This window comes from Oncorhynchus nerka, linkage group LG24 (assembly GCF_034236695.1).
Source record: "Oncorhynchus nerka isolate Pitt River linkage group LG24, Oner_Uvic_2.0, whole genome shotgun sequence".
Classification (NCBI taxonomy): Eukaryota; Metazoa; Chordata; class Actinopteri; order Salmoniformes; family Salmonidae; genus Oncorhynchus; species Oncorhynchus nerka.
Window position 1 is genome coordinate 80,388,048 of NC_088419.1, and position 12,904 is coordinate 80,400,951.

Here is a 12,904-nt window from a genome sequence, read left to right on the forward strand (position 1 = left end):
GCACACCTTTGTATTCAAATATTGACTTTTTTATTGTAAAACAGGAGTATTTCATTTAACAAAACTTTGGAAAAAAGGCAAGACGAATTGGATGGATGGACAGGCCCACAGGTCCCATGCAGAGATCTGAACAAATCACACAATAAGGCACATACTCCTTTTCCATGGACCCAAGATGTGCAAAACAAAATTTGCATGACTCCTCCTTCCAACAAGACAGGAGCCATCTTCTATTTCACCCTGGCACTCAAATTTAGAACAAAACCCTAATTCCGCCAGAATATTTTTTATTTTATTTCTCCAGTAACTGACCGTGTCTAGTGCGTTACGTAAAAATAATAACATTATCTAAGGTTTGTGCATCTCAGGTGAAACATGTAAAAAGACCTCTGTATCTTTCTTTGGTAATGGGGTATACATGGGAAGCTTGGGTAAACTTGAAATACGTAAACCGCTATAGTGTTTGACTAATGACCATTCAGACTGCCAAGGAAAGTTTGTGTGCGTGGTTGTAAAAAAAAGGTCCCAGGACAATGGACTAACACCCTAGCAACAACTAGATTAAGTCCAGGCTTTGGTGGAACAGGTAAACAGTATTTTTGCATTTCGCAATTTACCCCAACAAATGTCACTGAAAATATGTACGGAAATGGTATCAAATAATCTAACTGACACACATATGCGAACCCACACACACTAATACAATACCACTCATCACTTAGAGATGCCCAGCCCAGTCCTCATGTACTCGTACACCACATAGCTGATACTGACAGCTGGGATGACTTTCATGAAGTTGGGCAGGATTCCACGATACAGTCCAAAGAATCCTTCTTTCTCCAAGATCTTTTTCACCAGATGGTTCATGGTCACCTGCTCTGAGCCTTCGATGGATGCTGAGAGAAAAGGGAAAGGCTTAGTATGATATGTTTCGTATGGTATGTATTAATTTGTGGATGTTCATCAAACATTTCGCATGATATGTTGCGAATTGCAATTTGTATATGTTCTGAATTTAAATTTGTACAATATGTTATGAATTCCAATTTCCTGTGGCTAACGCTAACGTTAGCTAGGCTAGAGGTTAGTGTTAACACGTCCGCACGCTTTCCAGCTGAAACAGTTCAGAAGTGTTTCTGCATATATTATGATGACATTTTTATGTTTTATACTAAGGTAAAGGATTTTTCGGGCTCACAACATTTTTTCCCAAGGCCAGCCAAAGTTCAGGAGCCGAAGTGTACACCACTTCGTCTGTCAAATGTAGGGATTCTTTGTCATTCAACGAGATATGACTCGTTTTCATGCACATTTCTTCATTGAGAAATAATGCACCAAACGTCTTAGATGTAAAATTGGGCAACTAAGATCTCAGCAAAAACGTCAAAATGAATGACATATTTCTTGAGTTATCTTAGATTTATTCTGTCTATTTTGAGGAAGTATATACTGGCTACGGCGTCTTAAAATGGCCAAACAGTACTATTGCCAGTTTGTTCTCGTATTTTTAAGCGAAGGTCTTTTAAGAGAGTATGCGAGCACACTCGTTTGATTCACCTAGCCGGGTTAAGGTTAGTTGTTAGGTTAAAAGGTTAGGGGAAGGTTAAAGGGTTAGCTAACATGCTAAGTAATTGTAAATTAGCTACAAGTATTTTTACTTGTAAGGTGCTAATTAGATAAAATGCTAAACATGTCCAAGATGAGATTCAAACATTCAACCTATGGGTTGCTAGACGTTTGCCTTATAAACCCATCCATCCATTCACCCCAACCAACCACCCTCCTTTTGTTTTTGTCTTAAGTAACCGTTGTCTTATGTAACCACACCATAAGAGCGTTGGTGTGTCCGTGTCTGGATTGAATCCCAGAGCTGACAATGTAAAAATCTGTTCTGCCCCTGAGCAAGGCAGTTAACCCACTGTTCCCTGGGCGCCGAAGACGTGGATATCAATTAAGGCAGCCCTCCGCACCTCTCTGATTCAGAGGGGTTGGGTTAAATGCAGAAGACACATTTCAGTTGAATGCATTCAGTTGTACAACTGACTAGGTATTCCCATTTACCTTACTATGTTACATCTAGTCTATAAGACCAGTCTGTTTCAATATGTGACAGTGTTGTAACACTTTGTACAGTCACATGTTTGGGTTTTGAGTGATCTCTGAGATAGGACGGTTACCTGCTGCCTGCATCCTGGTTCGGATCAGAGCCAGGGGATAACTGGCCAGCTGGCCACAGGTGCTGGAGATGGTACCACAGGCCAACAGCACCAGGATCCCAGGGTTGGCTGTGTCTTTGGCATAACGGGCCAGCCACGCATTCTTCAGACTCTGAGGTAAGAAGGGGTAGAGTAGAGCACAAAGAGAGTCAGGAATCATGATTAGGCCAAGAGATCACAATCACCTACATTTAGTGGTAAAACTGGGTCAACATCAAAGGTTTTTGCTGTATAACCAAAAACCAAAGAAGTACAACACAAAACAGCACACATATATCTGGGACCAGGCTATACCAATGACCTGTCCAAAACCTAAAAAACTGTTTTATCCAGTTAGAAATATTTGGACACACCTCGTACACTGCCAGGTCTATCCCAGCATATGGAATGATGCCCAGGATGTTTGGAACGTAGCCCTTATAGAAGGCCTTCATGCCCTCCTTCTTCAGGATCTTCTTGGCACAGTCGAACATTCCTGAGTACTGTCCAGTCTTCCTCAGCGTAAGCCTAGTCTTCATTACCTAAAAGGACAAAGCAGAGAGACTTTAGCTGGTTATAAAACTACACAGAATATATTCTCTCTCTGCACTCCCCTCCTCTCTCCTTCCTGCTCATGTTAATCCCCATTTATGTATCTCCTCTATCCTTCCCTTCTCTCTACTCCCTTCCACTTCATTCCCATCCCATTCCATTGCCCTCGCATCCTCTCACCTCCATGGGATAGATGGCCGTCTGAGCCGTGGCCCCGGCCAGTGACCCAGCAATGAACCTCTCGTGGGTCTGGACCTTCCCTCCCTCTGACGACAGCATCTTCTTATACTGCCAAGAGGAACAGAGCCAACCAAGTGAAACTGTGCTGATGGCCCAGAGACATACATACAGAATACAATTGCAGTAGACATAATGCCCGGTCTTGCGGTTACATGGTTAACCAGATAAGAAAAAAGTAACTTGAAATAGACCTGATCCACAGGTCTTAAAAACAATGAAGAGTGGCGGTTGATTGTTTTTCACCTGTTCGTAGGCCATGAACTTGATGGCTGTCTCAGGGGCGATCTTCAGGACATTGGTCCCGTTGCCCCTCCACAGGGAGCTGACGCCCCCCTCCTTTATCATCTGCTTGAAGCCCCCCACCAGACTGATCTTATTGGTCTTGGAGCCGTGCACCTGAGAAAGAGAAATCACAGATAATCAGGGTTCGGGGGGGGCATTGATATTTAAATTATTGTGGGGGCCCCCTCCTTAGCTCCCTGTAATTGGATCCCTGCAGGTAGGATCACCCCATGTCATTCAAACATCACAACAAAGGTACATTTATTTGATATGGTCCTGACATTTACTGTATACTGCATCTAACTTTACCAAGAAGGACATACACAATATATTTCTTGGACATATGCTTAATAGAGTTAGGCATGTAGGCCCACAGTACATACCTGCATGAACACCTTCATCCTGTCCAGAGGGGCGGTGCCTGTACGAGAGACCGCCCCAGCCATGGCGCCTGCTGCCAGCTGTTTCCACCACACACCTGTTGTCTTCTCCTCCTCTGTGAACTCATCAGGGATGGTGAGGCTGTCCCCAATATCCAGAACCTATCACAATACACATGCACACTGTTAACGAATATAGCCAACATTTAGAAACACTGAGTTTGCCCCCAATAAAGTCTTGACACGCGTGTTCTTACGCAAGAAAACACGCACCCCCAATCAATACTATTGATTTCCAGGTCGAATAAATAAGTAGTTCGTTCGAACAAAAAGTTAAATAAATTACCAGTAGCCTAAACAACATTGCAATTATACATCGCATAAATGCATATGAATGCATAAAACTATAGAAGCGCGTGGCGTGGACAAGGTTTAATTCTAGACCGACAACAACATCACCTCCATACTAAACTTGATTCAGTCCATTTTGGTTCAAAGTGTGCTGAAATATTCTAGTAACGAATTAAAATATACGTGGGTCTGGGAGTAGCAAAGCGCATTTTTCGGAAAAGCGCGGAAAACCACATCGAAAGAGCGTCAAACAGAACAAATGCTGATAACATTATGAATATTTTTGATGAATGAGGAGGCAATGGAGGCTCAATTATGAGCAGCATCATCAAAATCATCAGGGTGACCAACATGTAAAGGAGATGGGTCCTATTTGATAATATCTCACCAAGATCTTTAAGTCCCACTCACTAATTACGCCTGTCCTTCACCAGAGACCTGAACCCCACAACTGCAGCACTGCACAGCAACAAACCCTTCACCCTTCTCCTCCCAAGACCTGTGACATAAGACCAGAAGGATATTCTAGCACGATCAAATAAATTAGTCAGCTAACTTTGATGAACAACCAGAAATAACTATAGATTTTTCAGTTCAGTAAAAACCTAAACTTAGATAAGTGATTTTGGATGTTGAAACAATGAGAACATGCCCATTATCTTAAAAAAAGAAAGTTAAAATTCAGAACATGTAGGAAAGTTAGCTAACTAAATCATTGACCCAGCTTTGTAGTATACCCCTCAGCACTGTCCAAACACCCTGACCAATTATAACGTCATGCCAACCTTGAACCTAATCCTACCGAACCCTTGATGTTTTACCTTGGCCTAATTCTCACTTTATGTAACATGGTGTGTCTCATGTGTATGTCTACATGCACACCACTGATACCAATTACAGCATGTTAGCTCAACAATGCAAAACACTCATTTAACAATATGGTACAATGGAAACAAATGTCCCATTTCAACAATTACATACCAGTATATTATTACAGTGGTACAATTGTGTTATTATCAAGTCATAGCAGATTGCTCCAATTTTTGAGGACAAAAATGACCACCTTCAATGTAATGCAAATTCAATGCACCATTTTCAATACAACAATGAAAACAAAACTTAGAAGACAACTCTGGATGCAGTAATGAACATAATCAACAGATTCGCCAGCAACAATATAAACAAACCAAAACAATTTATGTGCATACTGACTTCCAGGACCAATACGATCACCTCAGTGCTCAGTGTTGGTAAAGACATGTACTTTATCATGGACAAAACAAAGTATAAATTCAGTTTAAGTCCATTGTGACACCTGAGCTGATAGAGAACAGAGGAGTGATCTTACCGTAGAATTTGTAATTTAATAGGATCTCTATGGAACTTACCACCTCAAGCTCCACCTCATAGATATTTCCACCATCCTCAAAATCAATATAGAACCACTTTTCTTTGGGATGCTGCAGCAGTGCCATGTCGCCCCAGCCCGAATCTGAGCCGTGATACTGATCCTGGTACTGGTCGGTCTGTCGATTCGGAGCCATGCAATAGCCAGTTGTATGTACTGGGCCAGCCAGTCAACGTCCCAGTGGCACTTTAGCCTACCTCCACCCCAATAACAACAAGATGGTCCTATCCCGCCCAGACTGACATCACATTGACTTCCTTACCCCCCACACCGTCCCAAGCCACTAACAAGCTAATCCCCTCCTAGGACAGCCTTAAATTAGCTTACCGTAGCCTAGTTTAGCTAAGTCATGCAGGTTTATTCAACCTCTCTCTCTTGGGTGGATGAATGGGCAGAGGATCCAAAGCTCTCCAGGATCAGGTTTGGAGAGCACTGTTGTAGGACATGAGGATATCAAAATATTCAGCAATAAAAACTGCACCCCCAGGTTGCACTGCCACATGACCTGTCAGTTTGTTGACTGTTCCTTCCTCTACTGCGACTGGCTGCTTCCCTCCACATCACTGCCTGTCTTTCATTCAGGAGACAATCCTCCCCTCTACATGAGTGTATAAACAGAAGACAAAGCCTATTACTTCTCCTCTATCTCTCCTCCTCTCCCTCCTTTGCCTGTTTCTTGATTGACTCTTGACTCAGTCTGATCCCATTGACATAGAGAGGAACCATGTCATTACACAAGTCCTGGGACCTCTCCAGAACCAGCAGGAAAGGAACTCTAATTCACAACTCTCCCCTCTACTGTCTGTCAAACTGTTGTGAAGGGCAGACAGGGTACCGCAGCATTGCACTGTCCTTATGTAATGACAGTTGAAGCATTGTTTCAACAATAGTTACTGTATTCAACCTAACCCTAACCCTTTTGTTACAAGTTGAGCTTGTGCGCAAGGTGCAAAATTGTCACCACCAATCTTTTGATATGTGATTGTGATATAGTTTAGCTCATTTGTCAATTGCCGACTACAACAGGTGTAGACTTTACCGTGAAATGCTTTCTTACGAGCCCTTTGCCAGCAATGCAGTTAAAAAGTAAGTAAGTTAGCAAATAAAAATAGAACAATTGTAACACAATAAATAATAATAAGGCTTTATACAAGGAGCACCGGTACCAAGTCAATGTGCCAGGGTATGAGGTAGTTGAGGTAATACGTACATGTAGGTAGGGGTAAAAGTGACTAGGTAATCAGGATACGTAATAAACAGAGTAGCAGCAGCGTATTTGAAGAGTTTGAAAGTGTGTGTATGTGTGTGGCGTCAATATACATGTGTGAGTGTCTTTTGTGTGTGTGTGTGTGTGTGTGTGTGTGTGTCTTTTGTGTGTGTGTATATATGTGTAGTGTGTGTGTGTTGGAGTGTCAGTGTAAGCATGTCTGACTGTGTGGGTAGAGTCCAGTGAGTGTACATTAGAGTCAGTGTAAGCATGTCTGACTGTGTGGGTAGAGTCCAGTGAGTGTACATTAGAGTCAGTGTAAGAGAGTCAGTGCAAAAAAGGGTCAAGGCAAATAGTCCAGGTAGCCATTTGATTAACTGTTCAGCAGTCTTTTGGCTTGGGGCTAGAAGCTGTTCAGGTGCCTTTTGGTCCCACACTTGGCGCTCCGGTACCGCTTGCCGTGCGGTAGCAAAGAGAACAGTCTATGGCTTGGGTGGTTGGGGTCTTTGACAATTTACCGGGTAGTATAGAGGTCCTGGATGGCAGGGAGCTCGGCCCCAATGATGTACTGGGCCATCCACACCACCCTCTGTAGCATCTTGCGATCAAGGGCGGTGCAGTTGTCATACCAAGCAGTGATGCAGTCGGGTCAAGATGCCGCTGTAAAACTTTTTAAGGATCTGAGGGGCCATGCCAAATCTTTTCAACCTTCTGAAGGGGAAGAGGCACTGTCGCGGCTTCTTCACGACTGAGCTGGTGTGAGAAGACCATGTTAAGTCTTTAGTGATGTGGACACCGTGGAACTTGAAGCTCTCGACCTGCTCCAGTACAGCCCCACTGATGTTTCCTGTAGTCCACGATCAGCTCCTTTGTCTTGCTAACGTTGAGGGAGAGGTTGTTGTCCTGGCACCACACTGCCAGGCCTCTGACCTCCTCCCTGTAGGACTACCACCTTTGTGTCGTCAGCAAACTTAATAAGGGTGTTGGAGTCGTGCGTGGCCACACAGTCGTTGGTGAACAGGGAGTACAGGAGGGGACTAAGTACACACCCCTGAGGGGGCCCCGTGTTGAGGGTCAGCATGGCAGATGTGCTGTTCCTTACCCTCATCACCTGGGGGCGGCCCGTCAGAAAGTTCAGGATCTAGTTGCAGAGGGATGTGTTGGAGCTTGGTAATGAGCTTGGAGGGGACTGTGGTGTTGAACACTGAGCTGTAGTTAATGAACAGCATTCTCACATAGGTATTCCTCTTGTCCAGGTGGGAGAGAGCAGTGTGGAGTGCAATAGAGATTGCGTCGACTGTGGATCTGTTGGGGCAGCATGCAAATTAGAGTGGGCCCAGGGTGTCTGGGTTGATGGTGTTGATGTGTGCCATGAACAGTCTTTCAAAGCATTTCATGGTTACAGATGTGAGTGCTACGGGACGATAGTGGTTTAGGCAGGTTACCTTTGAGTTCTTGGTGGTCTTGCTTGAAACATGTTGGAATTACAGATTGGTACAAGGAGATGTTGAAAATGTCTGTGAAAACACTTGCCAGCTGGTCTGGGCATGCTCTGAGAATGCACCCTGATATTCTGTCTGGCCCAGCGGCCTTGCGAGTGTTAACTGTTTAAAATTCGTACTCACATCGGCCATGGAGAGCAAGATCAAACAGTCGTCCGGGACAGCAGGGGCTCCCATGCCTGGCTCAGTGTTGTTTGCCTCGATGCGAGCATAGAAGGCATTCAAGCTCGTCTGGGAGGTTAGCTTCACTGGGCAACTCACGGCTTAATTTCCCTTCGTAATTGTCTGCAAACCCTGACACATCCGAACAGCATCCGAGCCGGTGAAGTATAATTCTAAGTCCTATATATTGACCTTTTCCATGTTTGAATGGCTCGTCGGAGGTCGTAGCTGGTTTTCTTGCAAGCGTCCATGTCCCGTTCCTTGAAAGCGGCCCTACTGTTAACTCCGATGTATCAGGTTGTAGTGATGTGTAGGATAACTCAGCAAGTACACACTCCCAAACAGAGACAAACAAACTCAGTCACACAAACATGCAATATCACTCACTCACTCACTCACTGTTGAGTGCTTCCAATAGCGGATAATGTCCTGCAGGTTGGTGGCGGTGTTGAAGAGGAAGTGTTCCCTCCATTCATTCCAGTCCACAGTCATGGTTCCATCTACATCAATGCTGCAGCACAGAGAGACAGAAGGGTGACACTGTCATTGAGTCTGTACAATGGGGAAAAATAACTATAATGGTGCAGCAAATAGAGGACATTCAAGTATTGGTGGTGTATTTTGGATTAACTCCAACAAAGTGTAATGAGAGTGAACATTTTTGATTTCTTTTGCAGACTGCAAAACAACTAGTGGATTTAGGATAGAAAATGACACTGATATTTCTCAGCTGCCATCTCAAATCCCAACCTGGTTTAACTCCTGACAAGTTCACGGCTGCCCTTCCACTGAGAGCAGACAGCAGCGACAGTAATCAATAAGTAAAGGAGATTACTGATCCATGCTGTACTTTACTGGAGACCTGCTCTCCCTGTCTATTTCTATATCTCTTCTATCTTGCTTCATCCCTCTCTCTCCACTTATCTCTCCAGTATTTGTTAGACAAAAAGTGACTCAGTCTATCTGAGTGCTTTGTTTATGGAAATTAACACTCTCTGTCATTCCCTGTCCTGTAGTAACTCTTCTAACTCAACTATAATCTATTTAAAGAATATAATATGTATGCCATCAACACAGCCTAGAAACTACACATCAATGTAATGGCTATTTCCTGGTTTTCATTCTAGGTGTTTATCATCCACTCTCATCCCCAGTCAGCGGCTGTATTAATGTTATCAGCTCCACTGCAGGAGAGCTTAGCTGGGCTAGAATGCAGCCATGCAGAGGTCCCCACCCACCACAAGCAGAGGATAGTGAAAGTGCCAGGCCCAACATAAACATTTAATGACAGAACAACCACAGAGTAAGCTCAGATAACATGCGGGAGTTTATGTACTGTATCCTCAAAGTAAATATATGCCCAATGTGGGTTGTTTAACAGCTGATGCCACCATGACACCAGACAGTGAGATATATGACTGAGGGCCTACGTCTGAAGGATCTTCTCTGCCTCTTCCTTGCTGATGTCCATCCCCAGGTCGGCAAGGGACTGCTTTATCTCCATGTAGTCAATGCGTCCTGTAGGAAAAAACAATGCCATGAGATAAAATATAGAATAATTTACATTGAATCAAATAATTGACTGTATTTTAAGTATTGATATATTGTAGTGGGATTAGACTACTATACCATCATTGTTTTTATCCAGGCTCTTGAACGTCAGCAGCAGTTTCTTCTCATGTTCCTTCAGGTACTTGGAGAACTCATTGATATCAAGACCATCGTCGTTGTCCTGGTCTCCAGATGAAACTATTTTCTGGGAATAATAAAACAAAAACACATTTACAAACCACCCCCATTGTACATTTTCTTAGTGTAGACATTCCTAGCTTGAAATAATAATTGTAAAATCTCTCCAAAACCCTTACATGAAATACTTTCACTGGAGAGCGGCAGCTGGCTGTTCAACCTTTAGCTGGACTATTGTGCCACCTACTGTTTTCTTTATAGAGAACACTGAGGATTCATTGAATTTACAGGGATGCTGTACTGTAGACTGTAAGACCAAATCAATATAATGGGGTCAAAGTGCATTGGTGTGTTGCCTCACCCAGGGATGGGCTACCTGACTTTAAAATGATCTAATCTATATGTCAACTCAACTTCCATACAACAGGGGATAGATTCATATCATTATAAGTATCAAGGATGAGCTGATGCTGACCTTCGTGGATGAATGTTTTAGGGTTTGGGTTAAGTTGCCTTTCACTTTTCTGTGCAAAGATAAATGAAAAGTCAAGGCTGTGACTGGGAGAAAACTAAGGAACGCAGGAATGCCATATTTTACCTCTAAAGGTGTGTCCTTATCCTTAGTTGCACCGCAACAATAAAACCTTGCCTTTCCTGTTTCAACTTTTGAAGCTACAGGCAAAATTATATCTAATGATGCCCTATTCTTGCAGCTTTCAGATGGCACAGTAGGCTACCCGGTACTATATGACAGATCCAGGTGTTATCTATATGTATATGGAAATAAATATGGAAATGTTAAGATACTGAGTCTTATCAAGAACCAACATCCTCAGTCATATCTAGGGAAATTATGACATGGGATGCCCATGTGCAATGCTCTCTTTATGATATAGGATATGTGTAATACAGTGAATGGATTGTTTAATGGTAATCCTTTAAAGAGAGGTGAAGTACTGCAAGATATGCAGTACTTCACCTAAGCTATCTGCTGCCCCAGTGGTTAGAGTACATTTACATTTACATTTAAGTCATTTAGCAGACGCTCTTATCCAGAGCGACTTATCTGTCGATGTGCCCTTGAGCAAGGCACTTAACACTAATTGCTCCTGTAAGTCGCTCTGGATAAGAGTGTCTGCTAAATGACAAACAAATAATAGATTAGAAAACATTTAATTTTGTATAGCTTAGTAAGTAAAACATATCCCTTGTCACTGGTTAAAATCCATCTGTCAACACTATTTGCCAATGGGAGGGGCCACAACCTTCATCTTGTGTAGATCTATAACTTGCTCTACACAATAATGTACTTTGACACTAAAATAACACGTTTTTTTCATATATTTCCTTGGCATCTGTCAACACGATTTGCCAATGGGAGGGGCTACAACCACCATATTGTGTAAATCTATAAATTGCTCTACACAATAATGTCATTGTGACACTAAAATAACACATTTTGTCATATAGACAGTCTATCTGTTCACATGTAAAGCGCTATTTACTTGCGCGTCTCCTTTCCCGAAAGCAATGCCCAAAGCAGAGAGGCCCTCTTTGAGTTCTGCAACATCCACTTTTCCATCTTTGTTGGTATCTAATTTCTCAAATAATTCTTCATACGTCTTCGGAGCGTCACTGGCACAATGTGAATCTGTAAACACGAGTTTTCTTACGACTTGATACATTGTTGCAGTTATCCAAAATTCAAAGGATTCACTCGAAAAACTCGACAGGATAATGAATACAGGAGACCGCGGAGAAAAACTCGAAGATCAATTGCGTGCCACTGCCAACTGTGGTTTGGCCAGAGACGGAAGAGGAAGCGAGACATCTAACTCCCGCATTTTTTTCTGGTTACATTACTGTCAATGAGCTAAGCGGACCCGACCCAGCTGCTATCGCATTGATGTCAGAAGGAGAACCACCCCGTTAAGCAGACCGGAACGGACATTTTTTTCAACGGTAAACGGCCTGAGTGATCCATCTTCATTCTTCCACCATCTTTGGTTTGAGTGTCAAGAGGACTTCCGCGATTTGCAGCCTCGAATCGCAATAAAATATGTGTCATAATTCAGTAGCATTCACTGATCAACAATAATTTATGTTAACAACTATATAACTACTTTCAGATAGAATAAATCCTGTCAGGGTAAGCTGTCTGGAAAAAAGGGTGGGTTTTGAGACCTCATTTCATTTTGGATGGACACACCCTAGTGTAAACAAGTAGCCTAGTCTATTCTATCAGTGTGTCTCCCCAGAGCCTATACACCACTCCCTACTGCTTTGTGCCCCTCTGGAAGCGTGTGGATTCCCCAGTAAAGCCTATTGATATGCTGTTTTCTCGACCGTAGCCTATCATATCTTTGGTGCAACAGAGATTTCAATAGGAAGGAAAGTTAGACAAATTAGTTTGGTTACAGTCTCTCCCCTCCTTATAAGCCCTCCTACTCCACCCATTACCACGTTTCTATTAGTCATCTGAATAGATTCTCTGCCCTGCCCAACTCTGACAGCTGAGTATGCAGTGTATGGTCTGTAAATTCTATGATCTCCCTGTAACTCACTGTCTGCTACATAATGTATTTATAACTTATATAACCAATCATCTCTGTTTCTCTCTCTCTCTCTGTGTGTGTGTGTGTGTGTGTGTGTGTGTGTGTGTGTGTGTGTGTGTGTGTGTGTGTGTGTGTGTGTGTGTGCGCGTGCGTGTGTGTAAGTCCGCTCATTTGCCACAAGATGGTGACAAAGTACTGCTGCCTTTTTCATTCAGACACCGATACATTGTACTGTTAAGGACTGGATGCACTCTTCTTTCCCTCTTTACATTTTTTCTTTACTGTTACTTATTGGCTGGGGAGTTAATAAAATATGGAAACAGAAGAGATCCCAACTTTAAAAACAGTAACAAACAAGTTAACCAAAAGAAAGAAACAGAT

At 42.9% G+C, this 12,904-nt stretch overlaps 1 protein-coding gene across 1 annotated transcript; it reads right to left on the reverse strand.

Moving 5' to 3' along the window:
- Nucleotides 1-7: 7 nt before the first annotated feature.
- On the reverse strand, nt 8-11,788 carry slc25a24 (solute carrier family 25 member 24). The gene is made up of 10 exons (XM_029633198.2): nt 11,474-11,788; nt 9,909-10,035; nt 9,710-9,797; nt 8,679-8,790; nt 3,653-3,811; nt 3,231-3,383; nt 2,928-3,035; nt 2,570-2,737; nt 2,178-2,328; nt 8-896 (listed from the first exon to the last, which is right to left on the reverse strand). Exons 1-10 carry the CDS (start codon nt 11,651-11,653, stop codon nt 715-717), a joined length of 1,428 nt encoding a protein of 475 aa, XP_029489058.1. The 5' UTR covers nt 11,654-11,788; the 3' UTR covers nt 8-714.
- Nucleotides 11,789-12,904: the final 1,116 nt, after the last annotated feature.